Source organism: Pongo pygmaeus, chromosome 20, assembly GCF_028885625.2.
Source record: "Pongo pygmaeus isolate AG05252 chromosome 20, NHGRI_mPonPyg2-v2.0_pri, whole genome shotgun sequence".
Lineage (NCBI taxonomy): Eukaryota > Metazoa > Chordata > Mammalia > Primates > Hominidae > Pongo > Pongo pygmaeus.
Window position 1 is genome coordinate 10,247,597 of NC_072393.2, and position 17,302 is coordinate 10,264,898.

The 17,302-nt window shown below is 52.3% G+C and overlaps 2 protein-coding genes across 4 annotated transcripts in view; one reads left to right on the top strand and one right to left on the bottom strand.

Moving 5' to 3' along the window:
* The window catches only part of COL5A3 (collagen type V alpha 3 chain), a 56,334-nt gene extending 53,292 nt beyond the window's left edge, over nt 1-3,042 (bottom strand). Inside the window, exon 1 of one of the 2 annotated variants that reach the window (XM_054461653.2) lies at nt 2,779-3,042. In XM_054461653.2, coding sequence (XP_054317628.1) covers nt 2,779-2,866 — 88 coding nt within the window. In that variant the 5' untranslated portion in view covers nt 2,867-3,042. The remainder of the gene's footprint in view (nt 1-2,778) is intronic. The other variant, XM_063658457.1, reaches the window with a different exon arrangement.
* RDH8 (retinol dehydrogenase 8) lies at nt 943-15,245 on the top strand. 2 transcript variants are annotated; one of them, XM_054461655.2, is made up of 6 exons: nt 943-1,603; nt 9,946-10,104; nt 11,642-11,821; nt 13,670-13,763; nt 14,221-14,404; nt 14,500-15,245. In XM_054461655.2, the coding sequence occupies exons 1-6, from the start codon at nt 1,576-1,578 to the stop codon at nt 14,713-14,715; spliced, it is 861 nt and encodes a 286-aa protein (XP_054317630.1). In that variant the 5' UTR covers nt 943-1,575; the 3' UTR covers nt 14,716-15,245. The 2 variants fall into 2 exon arrangements, with proteins under 2 accessions (XP_054317630.1, XP_054317631.1); XM_054461656.1 differs by lacking the exon at nt 943-1,603 and adding an exon at nt 5,976-6,078.
* Nucleotides 15,246-17,302: the final 2,057 nt, after the last annotated feature.

Genomic DNA, 17,302 nt, shown 5'->3' on the forward strand with positions numbered 1-17,302 from the left:
TGATTCCCCCCTCCCCCACCCTCAGCAAACTGTCCCACTGACCCCCTGCCCCAGCCTCTTGGCAGGAGCTGGATTCTCCCGAATCTGCCATGACCTCACCCCTGGGGGTGGCTCTGCTGATCTCACCACGGGGAGCTGGGGCGGGGGGGTAAGACGTTGGGGAGGCAGGGGCTTGGATGAAGGACCCCCATTCCCACTCTTCCTAGGTCAGAACCCTCATTTTCCAGACTCCTCGGAGGCCTGTTTTAGCCTCTGTTTCCTCTTGCCTCCAATCTCCTTCTCTCCCCATCCCTGCCCGCCCTCTCTCTGTCCCACTTTCTGTGCTGGGTCTTTCCAGGCCTCTGTCTGTGTCCAAGTCTCTTTCTCCCTCTCTCTCTCTCTCTCTCTCTCTCTCATTCTCTCATTCTCTCCCTCTCCTGTTTCAATCTCGCTCTCTCTCCACCCGCCTTCCCCAACCCATCACCCCAGCCCCCATCTCTAATTGTCTGTTTTGTGGATGGGCTGTCATTAAGAGAAATCTGGGTTGCAGTCCCCTGGGGCTGAGATCTGGGCTCCCAGGCTCTGCTGACCACAAGAGTCACTTCCCCACGGAGCAATCATCCCAGCTGCCCCATCTCAGCCTGGGGCCCAGGGCAGGATTGAGACCGACGACCTCACCCAGCCTGGAGGCTCTCCCCTGACCCGCACCCTAATCTCTCTGCAGAGGAAAGAGGGTCTTCCCTCAACTACCACTCATTTACATTAAGAAAGTCCTTCCTGGCATCCAACTCAAAGATCTCCTGCTTGAAACTTGTGTCCCCTCTGGAATGACCTTTCAGAAACTGACTGCCCTTTCTTTTCATAGCTGGCATTATGACAAAAAGGCACACAAGCTGCATTGAGTCCTGCCTACAGGGGACAGGGAGTGGGGGGGTTTGTCAGGGGCCCAGCCTGCCCCCTGCCACTCTCCCCTGTGCTGGTCAGGGCCCCCACAGGGTTGTTGGGTGGGGTCCGGGATGTGGAGGGACAGAGGCAGGGACTGAGTCAGGGCATGGCTGGGAACCCCCCAGGTGTGCGATGTGTGTGCAAACACGTGTATGTGCATGAGATTGTACAAGTGTGGGTGAGTCTGAGTGAGACAGGCAGGGAATAGCTGGGCATGTCATTTCTCCAGGTGTCAATGTGTGCAAATATTTGGCTTCTAATGGAGGGATTAGATACAGTTGCTTGATGTGTGGCCATGTAACGCTTGCAGCGAGATTGCAGGTGTGTCTGTGACTGTAACACCTTGGACTTCTGATGGGGGAGTGCCGTTCTGTGTGAGAGTGTGACCCAGTGGGTGAGTGGGTGATGGGTTGTGAATGTTGACAGTGTTTGTTCGGATGTTAGGGGCAGCATGTGTGAGAATTTGAGCGCGTGGGAGGGTCATAAAAGCTGGGACCATTTGGCGGGTGGCTGAAGGGGGTTGCCTGGACACGGTGTTTCACATTCCTGGAGTCCCAGGGGACTTATATTCAGAGTGGATGCCTGAGATTCCACGACCATGTGGATGTGTGAGCGTGGGAATGCGGCATAGTCCAATCAGGGATTAACCATATGGACAGGCACCTTCCTGGACTCCAAAGTAAGAAGTGTGCTGTGGGGTGTGTGTGTGTGTGTGTGTGTGTGTGTGTGTGTGTGTGTGTGTGTGTGTGTGTGTGTGTGTGTGTGAGGAGACTGAGCTCACCTTAGAAAGGGATTTCCAGGAGGGCCTAATCTGGGGTCTCTCAGATCAGGGAAGCCCCGTCTCCAACACTTGAGAAGCTACGCCATCCCCTGACTCCCGGAGCGCCCCCCACTCTGAACCCTGCGGGGCGGGACAGGGCGCCCAGCCAGATGCGCGCAGCTGGGCGTGCGTCAGCGCTGACTCACCCATCCGGCGGCCCCCGGGACCCCTTGGGGGCTCCTGAGAAATTCCTCGGGAAAAACACCCAAGGCTCCAGCAGCTGGGGTGGGAGGGGGGGAGCAACTTCCACTCCTGCCCCGCCCTGCGCCCCGCCCCGCCTCGCCCCTCACCGCGGCCCTCCCCGAGGCCCTGTCCATGGTGCTGATCGCGGCTCTGGGGACCGCGGGGTGGGGGAGGGGGCAACAGGGAGGGAGGGGAGGAGTTGGGCGCTCGCCAATTTGGAGCAGATGAGGAAAAGGGAGAATGAGGTGAAGCCATTTAAAGAGACGCAAAGGAAACTGTGGGTTCCCGAAGAGCACCCCCCAATACTCGTCCCCACCCACCTTCATCCTCATGGACAATTATTTGCACCCAAAAATCACAACTACACCCCTCATAGGGGCACTCAGAGACACACAATCACACGCATAACCACACACACGGTTACCCTCGAAAATCAGCACATAGACAAGCGCACAAGTGCATACTCACCTGTCGCAATACACACCCTCCCAGCACTGCCCTGTCACTCAGTCACACTATCACCATCAACCTCCACATGCAAGCACACACGCAACTTCACTCCAAATGCACACACATGCTACACACACATACACACACGCACACACCTGCACATTGCATGCATTCCCACGCGCTCGCCAGAAAACGCACTCACACATCCTCACCCCCACCCCCGAGCTGTCACACCCACAAATCACCCAGAGTCAGATACTCATGTGCCCACATCACACCGGGGCCGCACGCGGCGCCCACGCCCTCCCCCTGCACGCCCCTCCAACCGCCTGCACCCCTCGCTCTTTTAGGGCCTCTCTGAGTCGTGGACCCTGGGTCCCATCTCTTCCCTCCCGGCTCACCGGCCTGCGTCCCCGGCAGAAGCTGCAGCGCGGCCAGGAGCAGGCAGAGACCGGCCCGCGGCTGGCCCAGGCCCCGGCGGTTCCCCATCCCGGCGGGGCCCACGGGCAAGGCGGGGGACCAGTCGGGGCGGCTGCAGGGCGCGGCGACTCCTCGGGCTCGGTGCAGTCACTCGCGGCGGCCGCTCCTCTCGGGGTCCGCGGGAAACTGCCCGAGACCCCGCCCTGGCCTCCTCCTGCGCTCCAGCGCCTGGCCAGGCGGGGCTCCTTGGAGGGGGAGCGCTGACAGCTGGACTGGGAAGTTGGGAAACTTTGTGCTGAGCGCTGATTGGCCGGCTGGGGTGGAGCCCAGCGCCAGGAGCTGGGTTGTTCCTGCCCCACCCCACAGTGGAGGAGAAGGGTCACTCCCACCCAGCCCTAGAGTTCGAGGGTTCCAGTCTTACCCCAAACCTTTTCCGCCTAGCAGATCCCCTCAAAGGAGACCTTAACTTCATTCAAACCTTCAGCCTCCATCCAGGCCCTAGAATTAGGGGGAGGTGCGGCTTTATACCAAATCTTTTTTGTTTTCTATTATTTTTACATTTCATTTTGGAGACGGGGTCTTGATCTGTCACCCAAGCTGGAGTGCAGTGGTGCAATCATAGCTCATTGCAGCCTCCAACTCCTGGGTTCAAGCCATCCACCTGCCTCAGCCTCCTGAGAAGCAGGTAACACAGGCACACACTGCCACACCCAGCTAATTTTAAAATATATATATTTTGTAGAGACTGGGGTCTTGCTATGCTGCCCAGGCCGGTCTTGAACTTCTGGTCTCAAGCGATCCTCTGGTCTTGCCCTCCCAAAGTGCTGGAATTACAGGCATGAGCCACCGCCCCTGGCACCAAGTCCTTTCTGCCTCACTCAGGCCCCCACCTGGGGTCTCAACCTCACCCCGAACTCTCACTCACCTACCTGCTTTATCCTCAGTCCCTTAGCTGCACAATAGGAGGTACCAGCCTCAGCCCCAAAGCCTTTCCTTCAAGTCCCTAAGGGGTCCTCATCCCACCTCAAACCTCACCCCAGATCCCAAAATGGGGTCCCCAGCCTTACTCCAAAACTTCATCTCTCCACTCAAATCCCTGAGTCACATGTCCTGGTCCCAAATTCTCACCACAGATCCCAAAACACAGTTTTCACTTTCCCCCAAATTCTTGATTCCTCAAATAAAGGGTCTCATCTCCATCCCTAACCCTCATCTCCCCCCGCCCCAACTCAGGTCTCCAGTGGATGCCCTGGCCTCAATCCCAAATCCCCACCAAATGAGGGAGTCTGAGCTGGGTGCGGTGGCTCATGCCTGTAATCCCAGCACTTTGAGAGGCTGAGGCAGGCAGATCGCTTGAGTCCAGGAGTTAGAGATCAGCTGGCCGACATTGCAAAACCCCATCTCTACTAAAAATACAAAAATTAGCCAAGCATTGTGGCTGGTGCCTGTATTCCCAGCTACTTGGGAGGCTGAGGTGGGAGGATCACTTGAACACAGGAGGTGGATGTTGCAGTGAGCTGAGGTTGTGCCACTGCACTCCAGCCTGGGCAACAGAGCAAGACTCTGTCTCAAAAAAAAAAAAAGGCCGGGGGGCATGTGGGGAGGTGGTGGTGGTGGGAATCTGTCCCTATCGCAAAGCAACGCACAGCCACCGGGGAGGAAGGGGTGGATTCTTGCCATTCTTGGGATGAGGCAGAGGCCCCCCTCACCATGCTGGGACCCCCACCTCCAGCATGAAGAGGCCCCCAGGAGGTCAAATAGAGCTTTTATGCAATTGGACAAGCGCAGACACGCAGGATGTGAGGGTGCTTCCCCAGGGAGGGGAGGAACCAAGAGGCGTATTCTGAGCCCTGAACTGCTCCCCGAACCCTGCTCCCCCACCTCCGCCCCAGGGGAAGAGGGAGACGCAAGCAGTGCCTCCCTCCCAGCCTCTGACTCCCCAGACAAAGAGTCTCTGTGTCCCTGAAGAGGAGGGGGTGGGGCCCCATCAGGCCTGACGGGGAGATGGGGGCCCCCCAGGGTGAGAGGAGGAGAGGGTATCTCTGTAAGCTGCACCTCCTCCCACCCCAGGGACATCTGAGGCTGAGACTTCTCCAACTAAAAGACTCTCACAAAACTCCTGCCCGGCCCTGCCTTGCTGGAAGTTCTTGCTATAGTCTAACTACATCTTCTGACAGTTCTACACCTCTTCCCTCTATGAAACGCTTCTGGATCCCCGTTCTCTGTCTCCTTCTCTCACTCTCTCCCTTCAGTCAGAGATTCTTCACCCAGAATACAGACACTAATTCCCCCCAACTTTCACAGAAACTCTCCCCAGCCCTAAATAATTTATACTCGGCCAGGCTCAGTGGCTCATGCTTGTAATCCCAGCACTTTGGGAGGCTGAGTCGGCTGGACCACTTGAGGTCAGGAGTTCAAGACCAGCCTGGCCAACATGGCGAAACCTCATCTCTACTAAAAATACAAAAATTAGCTGGGTGCGGTGGCACACGCCTGTAATCCCAGCTACTCAGGAGGCTGAAGCAGGAGAATCATTTGACCCTGGAAAGCTGAGGTTGTAGTGAGCCGAGATTGCACCACTGCATTCCAGCCTGGGTGACAAGAGCAAGACTCTGTCTCAAAATAATGATAATAATTTACACTCATAATAAAACTTATAAATTAAGAAAACAGTTACAAATGGCCAAGGCAGGAGGATCACTTGAGGCCAAGAGTTCGAGACCAGTCTGGGCAACATAGCAAGATCCCATGTCTAAAACAAAAAGAAATTTAAAAATTAGCTGGGCACGGTAGTGTGCGCTGGTAGCCCCAGCTACTCTGGAGGCTGAGGTCGGAGGATTGCTTGAGGCTGTGGTGAGCTATGATGGTGCCACTGCACTCCAGCCTGAGTGACAGAGCAAGACGCTGTCTCTTAAAAACAAACAAACTATGTGTATAGTAGGTGTGGAGAAGAAATGTTTGGCAGATGAAGAAAATGAGGTGCAGAGAGGATTTAAGAGATTCTCTCTTACTGCCTGTTCAGGGTCAGTACAGAATTGAGGGTCTCTGGGGGAGGGCGGAGTCTTTGCCCTGCAGGGGATCTGTGGGAGGGGGTTAGGAAGGAGGAGATGAGCCCGGGATGAATGGTCAGAGTCAGGTGCTGCCCGGCGGAGGTCACGCGTCCAGGGAGGGGATCAACATGGCCGCTGCACCCCGGACTGTGTTGATCTCCGGCTGCTCATCAGGAATTGGTCTGGAACTTGCAGTGCAGCTGGCCCATGACCCCAAGAAGCGCTACCAGGGTAAGAGGTGCAGGGTGACGCTAGGAGGCAGCTGGGTGGAAACGGCTTCCCCAGCACTGTCTCCCCTACCCATCCCTCCCAGCTGCACTTGTGGGCTTGGGGAGGACCCAGGATTCCCTCCAGGAATCATCCCCTCATCCTAGAAATATTTCTTGAGCACCTTCTGGGTGCTCTGAATGCTGGCAACACAACTGGGGATGAAATAGACAAAAATCTCAGCCCTCGGGACTGGTGTTATGTGGGGAGGAGAGGGAGAACGGGCGATAAACAGATAAAAAGAAATTGTTGCTATATCTGGTGGGAATAAGTGCTAAGAAACAAAATAAAGTATGCTGAGAGTGGCAGGGGGTGGGTGGGTGTTATTTTTAGAAGGGTTTCACTAGGGCATTTCCTAGATTGGAATAATCACTACCCTGATGCTCACTCCTCCACGTCTCCCCAGATTCCTGCTTTTACTGAGATAAGCTTCTTAAGTGCTCCTGACCTTGGGGGTTGAAGCGATGGCCTTCTAGTTCTAAGAACTTGCCCTTCTGCAGCTCTAGAATAAATCCCTGGGACCTGCATCCTAACCAACCAGGAGAACCCCTGACCCAGAGGGAGCATGCTGGAGTCAAAGTGGGCAAAGGGTTGTTACTTACAAAGAGGCGACTGGGGGTGAGGGCACTGCCCCAGTTGGCAGGGCTGCTTCTCCCAGCCCTCTGCCCTCTGTTTTAGAGACACACACAGCTTTGAGCATGACAGCCTGAACGCCAGCGTGCAGGGAATAACGTGTGTCCCTGTGGGTAGGCAGATGGGAGTGTGAAACTGCTGGAGGCTAATGTTTATGGAGCTTTTACAATGCACCAGGCTGCATTCTAAGTGCCCTGAATCCAGAAAGTCATTTAATCCTCACATCACACCCGCGAGGCAGGCACAATCATTCACCCCATTTTATTATTATTTTATTATTTATTTATTTTGAGTCAGAGTCTCGCTCTGTCGCCCAGGCTGAGTGCAGTGGTGCATCTTGGCTCACTGCAGCCTCCACCTCCCACGTTCAAGTGATTTTCATGCCTTGGCCTCCCGAGTTTCTGGGATTAAGGCATGCGCCACCACACCCGGCTAAGTTTTTGTATTTTTAATAGATGAGGTTTCACCATGTTGGCCAGACCGGTCTCAAACTCCTGGTCTCAGGTGGTCTGCCTGCCTGGGCCTCCCAAAGTGCTGGGATTACAGGCATAAGCCACCGTGCCTGGCCTGCCCTATTTTAGAAATGAGGAAACTAAGGCGCAGACTGTCAAAGGTCTTTGCTCAAGATCTCCCAGCTGCAAAGTAGCAGAGCTGGGATTTGAACTCAGGCAGCCCATCCCTTGCACTCATGTTTCCCACTATATCACATGTAGATGCAAGTGACCCCATTCACGTGCCTACTACCCACAAATCACACTGGCCCGAAGACAAAAGACAAATGCTCCCAGGAGTGTTCATGGGTGATTATGGGTGCACACATTGGGGGATATCAAACACGTATACTGGTGCGTGTGCAGATATAGTACATATGCTGAGGTCCTGCTTAAGAACATAAGCTTGAGGCTGGGCACAGTGGCTCATGCCTGTAATCTCAGCACTTTGGGAGGCCGAGGTGGACAGACCACCTGAGGTCAGGAGTTTGAGACCAGCCTGGCCGACATGGTGAAACCCCGTCTCTACTAAAAATACAAAAATTGGCTGGGCGTGGTGACTCACACCTGTAATCCCAGCACTTTGGGAGGCCGAGGTGGGTGGATCACGAGGTCAGGAGATCGAGACCATCCTGGCTAACATGATGAAACCCCGTCTCTACTAAAAGTACAAAAAATTAGCCAGGCGTGGTAGTGGATGCCTGTAGTCCCAGCTACTCGGGAGGCTGAGGCAGAAGAATGGCGTGAACCTGTGGGGTGGATCTTGCAGTGAGTCGAGATCATCCCACTCTAGGCACTCCAGCCTAGATGATAGAGCAAGACTGTGTCTCAATAATAAATAAATAAATAAAAATACAAAAATTAGCCAGGCATGGTGGCAAGTGCCTGTAATCAGCTACTTGAGAGGCTAAGGCAGGAGAATCGTTTGAACCAGGAGACAGAGGTTGCAGTGAGCCGAGATTTCACCACTGTATTCCAGCCTGGGCACCAAGAGCAAGACTCCATCTCAAAAAAAAAAAAAAGAGCATAAGCTTGGCCAGGCGCTGTGGCTCTCTGGCTCCTCACGCCTGTAATCCCAGCACTTTGGGAGGATGAGGTGGGCAGACCACCTGACGTTCGAGACCAGCCTGACCAATATGGTGAAACCCTGTCTCTACTAAAAATACAAAAGATTAGCCGGGTGTGGTGGCAGGCACCTGTACACCTGTAATCCCAGCTACTTGGGAGGCTGAGGCAGGGGAATCGCTTGAACCCAGGAGGTGGAGGTTGCAGTGAGCCAAGATTGCACCCCTGTACTCCAGACTGGGCAACAAACAAGAGTGAAACTTCATCTCAAAAAATATATATATATACATATATATATGGCTATTCACTTCAGTGTTCATATACGCACATATGTTGGCTATAGGTGTGTATGCATTTTTTTATGGCAATCTGTTTTATGTTTATATATTTTATTGTCTTACCTACTAGGCTATAAATTCCATGAAGGCAGAAACTTTATCTTATTTATTTATTTTGAGACAGTCTCACTCTGTTGCCAGGCTGGAGTGCGGTGGCGTGATCTCGGCTCACTACAACCTCCCAGGTTCAAGCAATTCTCCTGCCTCAGCCTCCTGAGTAGCTGGGATTACAGGTGTGTGCCACCACACCCAGCTAATTTTTGTATTTTTCTTAGAGACGGGGTTTCACCACCTTGGCCAGGATGGTCTCGATCTCTTGACCTTGTGATCCGCCCACCTCGGCCTCCCAAAGTGCTGGGATTACAGGCGTAAGCCACCCCGCCTGGCCTTTTTTTTTTTTTTTTTTTTTTGAGACAGAGTCTCACTCTGTCGCCCAGGCTGGAGTGCAGTGGCACTATCTTGGCTCATTGCAAGCTCTGCCTCCTGGGTTCACATCATTCTCCTGCCTCAGCCTCCTGACTAGCTGGGACTACAGGCACCTGCCACCACACCAGGCTAATTTTTTTTTTTTTTTTTTGTATTTTTAGTAGAGACAGGGTTTCACCGTGTTAGCCAGGATGGTCTCGATCTCCTGACCTCGTGATCTGCCCACCTAGGCCTCCCAAAGTGCTGGGATTACAGGCATGAGCCACCGCGCCCGGCCGCCCAGTCTTATTTTTTATTTTTTGAGACAGGGTCTCACTCTGCCACCCAGGTTGTAGTACAGTGGCTCCATCTCGGCTCACTGCAGCCTCAACCTCCTGGGCTCAAGAAATCCTCCCACCACAGCCTCCCAAGTAGCCAGGACTACAGGTGGGGGCCACCCATCACACCTGGCAAATTTGTATATATAATTTTTTTGTAGAGATGGGATCTTGCTATACTTCCCAGGCTGGTCTCAAACTCCTGGGGTCAAGCAATTCTCCCACCTCGGCCTCCCAAAGTGCTAGGATTACAGGCTTGAGCCACCACACCTGGTTACTTTATCTTATTTCATGCCATAGCTTCAGCACCTAGAATAGGGCATAGTGTATAGCAGATGCTCAATAAATGTCTGTTGAACTCATGGTTGGAAGGATGGATATAGGTATATGGAGATGCGTGTACACAAGTGTGCACTTGTTGGCTGAGTGATAAATGTAGGTGTGTAAACTTGTGGGTTTCCATCTCTCTGTGACTTATAATGCAAGATCACAGAAACGTGGAGCCCACACCAAGGGGAAAGGAGCTCAGTGCCTGTCCCTGCTTTACTCTCTGCCCCCCAGTGGTGGCCACCATGAGGGACCTGGGGAAGAAGGAGACACTGGAGGCAGCTGCTGGGGAAGCTCTGGGGCAGACCCTCACCGTGGCCCAGCTGGACGTGTGCAGTGATGAGTCGGTGGCCCAGTGTCTCAGCTGTATCCAGGGAGAAGTGGACGTGTTGGGTGAGACTTCACAGCCCCTGATTCTCTAAGCCCCAATCTGGTCTGAGTATAGACCCGCAATATGGCAAGGTCTGAGCACCAGCTCTCTGGCTTCTTCAGCAGTCTCTGAACCTGGATGGAAGGGGTAGACCAGCTGGCCAAGAGAGGTAGACCAGTTGGTCCTACCAATTGATTTATTAAGGGCTGGGTGCAGTGGTTCATACCTGTAATCCTAACACTTTGGGAGGCTTAGACAGGAGGATTGCTTGAGCCCAGGAGCTCAAGACCAGCCTGAGCAAAATAATGAGACTCTGACTCTACAAAAAAATTAAAAATTAGCCAGTCATAGTGGTGCATGCCTAATCCCAGCTACTCGGGAGGCCAAGGTGGGAGGATCCCTTGAGCCCAGGGGTTTGAGGCTGCAGTGAGTTATGATAGAGCCAGTCTGGGAGATAGAGCAAGACCTTGTCTCAAAAATAATTTTTTTTTTTTGAGACGGTGTCTTGCTCTGCGCCCAGACTGGAGTGCAGTGGCGTGATCTCGGCTCACTGCAACCTCCACCTCCCAGGTTCAAGCAATTCTCCTGCCTTGCCCCCTGAGTAGCTGGGATTACAGGTGCCTGCCACCATGCCCAGCTAATTTTTGTATTTTTCTTAGAGACGAGGTTTCACCATGTTGGTCAGGCTGGTCTCAAACTCCTGATCTCAAGTGATCTGCCCACCTCGACCTCCCAGAGTGCTGGAATTACAGGCATGCACCACCACACCTGGCCAAAAATCAATTTTTTTTTTGAGATGGAATTTCACTCTTGTTGCCTAGGCTAGAGTGCAATGGCGCAATCTCGGCTCACTGCAACCTCCACCTCCCAGGTTCAAGTGATTCTCCTGCCTCAGCCTCCCAAGTAGCTGGGATTACAGGCAGGCGCCACCACACCCGGCTAATTTTGTATTTTTAGTAGAGACGGGGTTTCTCCATGTTCGTCAGACTGGTCTCGAAGCCTGACCTCAGGTGATCCACTCGCCTTGGCCTCCCAAAGTGCTGGGATTACAGGCATAAGCCACCATGCCCAGCTCAAAAATCAATTTAAAAAAAAAATAAAAATATTAGAGACACTAGTAACAACCTGAGGCCTGGAGGTGGGGCAGATTTTATGGAACAGAAATTCTCATATATGGAGAAAGCCATATGTGGTTGGGAAAATTACTTGGATGAGTCACTTGGGGAAGACAGCATGATGCAGAAATAAGTCATAAGGTCCCTAACCTTCGCAGGAAGGTGGGTGTCGCTGTCTTGATGTAATTTGGGGTCAGAATTGAATTGCTCATGGATTAAGGGGGGCACTATTCCCAGCAGCCCTTCCTCCCACTCAGGGCTGAGGATCCCCCGTGACAAATGCTAAACTGTGTTTAAAGGTCACCAAGGTTTCATATTTGTCCACCCAAGATACCCTGGACGGGCCTTGGACTTGGAGTACGGGGTGAGGTGCTTCAGGAGTGTCTAGAAGTAATGCTAGAAGAGTGAGGGACTTTAACGTAACCCTTAGTACCTCTTCTCTTAGTGAATAATGCTGGAATGGGCCTGGTGGGGCCCCTGGAGGGGCTCAGCCTTGCTGCCATGCAGAATGTCTTTGACACCAACTTTTTCGGAGCTGTCCGTCTCGTCAAAGCTGTGCTTCCAGGCATGAAGAGGAGGCGGCAGGGCCACATCGTGGTGATCAGCAGCGTCATGGGCCTTCAGGGTGAGCTGTGGGGACCCACCCCTGGAAATCCCACCAGTGTCTGATCCTCTCCAGACTGGGAGGATGGCAAATGGGTTTTAGATCATATTCTAAATTAGCATGGAGCCCGGGCATGGTGATTCATGCCTGTAATCTTAGCACTTTGGGAGGCTGAGACGGGTGGATTGCCTGAGCTCAGGAGTTTGAGACCAGCCTGGGCAACATGGTGAAAGCCCGTTCCTACTAAAATACAAAAAAATCAGCCGGGCATGGTGGCATGTGCCTGTAATCCCAGCTACTCAGGAGGCTGAGGCACGAGAATTGCTTGAACCTGGGAGGTGGAGGTTGCAGTGAGCCAAGATCGTGCCACTGCACTCCGGCCTGGGCAACAAAGTGAAACTCTGTCTCAAAAAAAAAAAATAATACAATAATAAAATAAAATAAATTAGCCTGGAAAATTGTGTTCAGAAGGATTCTGAAGTTCAGAAGGAAAAAGTGGCCAGACATGGTGACTCATGTCTACAATCCCAGCACTTTACGTGGCCTAGGCAGGAGGGCTGTTTGAGCTCAGGAGTTTGAGACCAGCCTGGTCAACATAGGGAGTCCTCATCACTACTAAAAATGTTTTTAAAATTGGGCCAGGCACGGTGACTCATGCCTGTAATCCCAATACTTTGGGAGGCCGAGGCAGGTGGATCACCCGAGATCAGGAGTTCAAGACCACCCTGGCCAACATTATGAAATCCCATCTCTACTAAAAATACAAAAAAATTAGCCATGTGTGGTGGCACACACTTGTAGTCCCAGCTACTCGGGGGGCTGAAGCAGGGGAATTGCTTGAACCCAGGAGGCAGAGGTTGCAGTGAGCTGAGATTGCGCCATTGCACTCCAGCCTGGGCAACAAGAGCAACATTCTGTCTCAAAAAAAATAAATAAGTAAATAAACAAAAAAAGAAAAAAACAACAACAAAACTTTGGCCAGACGTGGTGGTTCATGCCTGTAATCCCAGCACTTCGGGAGGCTGAGGCTGATGGATCACTTGAGGTCAGGAGTTGGAGACCAGAATGGCCAACATGGTGAAACCCCGTCTCTAGTAAAAATACAAAAATTAGCCGGGTGTGGTGGTGTGCACCTGTAGTCCCAGCTACTCAGGAGGCTGAGGCAGGAGATTCACTTGATCTCAGGAGGCAGAGGCTGCACTCCAGCCTGGATGACAGAGTGAGACTCCGTCTCCCCGCCACCAAAAAAAAATTAAATTAAATTTAAAAATCAGCCAAGCATCGTAGTGTGTGCCTGTAGTCCCAGTTACTCAGGAGGCTGAAGTGGGAGGATCGCTTAAGCTCAGGAGTTCAAGGCTGCAGTGAGCCATGATTGCACCACTGCACCCCAGACTGCAGAACAGAGCAACACCCTATCAAAAAAGAAAAAGAAAAAGAGAGAGAGAGAAGGAAGGAAGGAAGGAAGGAAGGAAGGAAGGAAGGAAGGAAGGAAGGATGGAAGGAAGGAAAGAAGGAAGGGAGGGAGGAAGAAAGGGAGGGAGGAAGAGAGACAAGGGCCCTAATGAAGAGAAAAATGAAGGGGATCCCCAAGCGGCCCCAAAGGTTTAGAGAATGGAGGGAAATAGGGGAGTTTCCTGGGACCAGGTGGAGCTGGGAGGAGGTGGCACCTGGCACCCGAGAACAACCTCTTTCTGACCCCATATGACCCCATCACACAATGCCATACACCCATCATCTTGGCACCATGTATCTGCTTTGTCTGGTTCCCACATCCTCTTTGCTCTGTCTCCCAAAGACCCCATCACCCTGGAACCCAAAAAGCCCACCTCCCAGACCCCCAAAGAGCTCTCCTCCCTCTGACCCTCACAGGTGTCATCTTCAACGATGTCTATGCAGCCTCCAAGTTCGCCCTGGAGGGATTCTTCGAAAGCTTGGCTATCCAGCTGCTGCAGTTCAACATCTTGTGAGGCGGGCACGGGGGCAGAGGGGGCTTGGAGGCAGTGATGGGGAGGTGGGATTGAAAGGGGGAGAGGAGAGATGAAGACAATGAAGCTGAGTGCAGTGGCTCACACCTGTAATTCCAGCGTTTTGAGAGGCTGAAATGGGAGGATCGCTTGAGGTCAGGCATTTGAGACCAGCCTGGGCAACATAGCGACGAGACCCCCATCTCAGCCCAAAATTTAAAAATTAGCCAAGGGTGGTGGTGTGTGTACCTGCAGTCCCAGCTACTCGGGAGGCTGAGGCGGAGGATTGTTTGAACCCAGGAGTTGGAGGCTGCAGACAGCTATGATCATGCCACTGCGTTCCAGCCTGGGCAACAGAGTGAGACCCTGTATCTTTTAAAAAAAAAAAAAAATGGACAAAATAGGTCAGGGAGTGGTTGGGGCATCAGACTTACACTACCCCTGCCTGGTCGCCAGCATCTCCCTGGTGGAGCCAGGCCCCGTGGTCACCGAGTTTGAGGGGAAGCTTCTGGCGCAGGTTTCTACGGCTGAGTTCCCAGGCACTGATCCTGAGACCCTGCACTACTTCTGGGACCTCTATCTCCCAGCCTCCAGGGAGCTGTTTCGCTCCGTGGGACAGAGCCCACAGGACGTGGTTCAGGTGAGTGAGGGGCCCAGAGCCCCAAGATGTGGCTCAGGTATGTTGCGGGGTGAGGCCCTCCCTGGGTCCCAGCGCTCAGGGCCTCCACTCCGCAGGCCATTGTCAACGTCATCAGCTCGGCTCGACCACCCCTGCGCCGACAGACCAACATCCGCTACTCCCCGCTGATCATGCTCAAAACCGTGGACTCCTCCGGCAGCCTGTATGTGCGAACGACCCACCGCCTCCTCTTCCGCTGTCCACGCCTCCTCAACCTCGGCCTTCAATGTCTGTCCTGCGGCTGCCTCCCAACCCGGGTGCGCCCAAGATGAGCAGAACAGAGCTTCACGATCCCCATCCCTGAACAACCAGACCTCTTCATTCCACATCTAATTCAAAGGATGAACAGACTCTTCATTCATTCATTCTGCAAACTCCCCCTCCCCTGCTCTGTGCCTGGACATGGCTAGAATCCCAGAAGGGCCTCAATTTTCAGGCATAGACTCCTCTGTGGTCACAGCTGGAGCAGAGAGAGGGACCCTGGGAACTTGGCCTGGGAAGCCCAGAGCAGGAAGCCGCAGCTGTCTCTGGGAAAGCAAGGGAAGCTTCCTGGAGGAAGGGGCATTGTTATGAGCCTTGAAGGAAGAGACAGACTCTGCTACATTCAACCTCGTGACTTCATGATCCTGGGCCTGAGAATACAGGAATGATTCATAGCCCACCCCCCAGCTCCATGCATACACCAGAGCTCTGTGGACCAAGGGGACATTCCTGGTCACACACTCCATCAGCAAAATGTATTTGAGCACACACCAGCAATGTATGTATGTTTTTTCCATTAAATATATATTTATAACCACAAGTTGTAGTTACATTTACTATTTAATAAAGCTCAATTTCTTAAAATTAAATAAAAACTTAAAAAGCCAGTTGAACTACTGGCTCCAAAGAGAGAGAGACAGAAAAAGAGAGAAAGCAAGCAAGCAAGTCAGACATGGTGCCTCATGCCTGTAATCCCAGCACTTTGGGAGGCCGAGGCAAGTGGATCACTTGAGGCCAGGAGTTCGAGATCAGTCTGGCCAACATAGAGAAACCCTCTGTCTACTGAAAATACAAAAATTAGCTGTGCGTGGTGGCAGGCGCCTGTAATCCCAGCTACTCGGGAGTCTGAGGCATGAGAATCACTTGAACCCAGGAGGCGGAGGTTGCAGTGAGGCCAAGACGGCGCTACTGCACTCCAGCCTGGGCAACAGAATGAGACTCTGTCTCAAAAAAGTACAAAAACAAAAACTCATGAATGGATAAACAGACTTTTGTATATTCTTTTTTTTTTTTTTCTTTGAGATGGAGTCTCGCTCTGTCGCCCACGCTGGAGTACAGTGGCGCGATCTTGGCTCACTGCAAGCTCTGCCTCCCGGGTTTATGCCATTCTCCTGCCTCAGCCTCCCGAGTAGCTGGAACTACAGGCGCCCACCACTGCGCCTGGCTAATTTTTTGTATTTTTAGTAGAGACAGAGTTTCACCATGTTAGCCAGGATGGTCTTGATCTCCTGACCTCGTGATCTGCCCACCTCGGCCTCCCAAAGTGCCGGGATTACAAGCGTGAGCCACCGCGCCCGGCCAACTTTTGTATATTCTTAAAGAGGAAGGAAATTCTGACACGTGGGTAAATGCTGAGAATACCACGCAGAGTGAAATAAACCAGATAGAAAATCCCACTTATCTGAGATGCCTAAGGTAGACAAATTCATAGACTAGAAAGTCACACAGTGGGCACCAGGGGCTGAGGGAGGACAGAATGGGGAGTTAGTGTTTCATGGGGACAGAGTTGCAGTTTGGGAAGATAAGAAAGTTCTGGAGATGGATAGCAGTGATGGTTGCACAACAATGTGAATGAACCGAAGGCCACTGATCTGTACAGTTATAAATGGTTAAAATGGTAATTTTTTTTCTTTTTTTTTTTTTTTTGAGACAGAGTCTCGCTGTCACCCAGGCTAGAGTGCGGTGGCACAATCTCAGCTCACTGCAACCTCTGCCTCCTCGGTTCTAGCGATTCTCCTGCCTCACCCTCCTGAGTAGCTGGGATTACAGGCACCCACCACCATGCCTAGCTAATTTTTGTATTTTTAGTAGAGATGGGTTTTTTCCATGTTGGCCAGGCTGGTCTCAAACTCTTGACCTCAGATGACCCTCCCGCCTTGGCCTCCCAAAGTGCTGGGATTACAGGCATAAGCCACTGCGCCCAGCCAAAAATGGTAAATTTTGTAGTGCACATATTTTACCACAACTTTGAAAACAGACATAGAGTGTTTTAGTTTAAAAAAAAAAAAAAACTGAATATAGGCCAGGCACAGTGGCTCACGCCTGTAATTCCAGCACTTTGGGAGGCCAAGGCAGGTGGATCACCTGAATGAAGTCAGGAGTTTGAGACCATCCTGGCCAACATGGAAAAACCCCATCTCTACTAAAAATGCAAAAATTAGCTAGGCCTGGTGGTGCACGCCTGTAATCCCAGCTACTCCGGAGGCTGAGGCATGATAATTGCTTGAACCCGGGAGGCAGAGGTTGCAGTCAGCTGAGATCGCGCCACTGCACTCCAGCCTGGGTGACAGAGTGAGACTCTGTCTCAAAACAAAAACCAAACAAAAAAACGGAATATATACTTTTTAAAAAACTTTTTCACTAAAAGCAGCATACTATACAAATAAATGTGAACTTTAGTTGTTTCCTTGAATCATGTATACCTTGGAGGATTTTCTTTTTTTTCTTTTATGAGACAGGGTCTCGCTCTGTCGCCCAGGCTGGAATGCAGTGGTGCAATCTCGGCTCACTGCAACCTCTGCCTCCCGGGTCCAAGCAATTCTCCCACCTCAGCCTCCTGAGTAGCTGGGACTACAGGCGTGCGCCACCATGCCCGGC

Coding starts and splice junctions, on each gene's coding strand:
- RDH8 (XM_054461656.1), top strand. CDS start 5,976: ATGGCCGCTGCACCCCGGACTGTGTTGATCTCCGGCTGCTCATCAGGA. Junction 10,105..11,641: donor GGGAGAAGTGGACGTGTTGG/GTGAGACTTCAC, acceptor CTCTTCTCTTAG/TGAATAATGCTGGAATGGGC. Junction 11,822..13,669: donor CAGCGTCATGGGCCTTCAGG/GTGAGCTGTGGG, acceptor TGACCCTCACAG/GTGTCATCTTCAACGATGTC.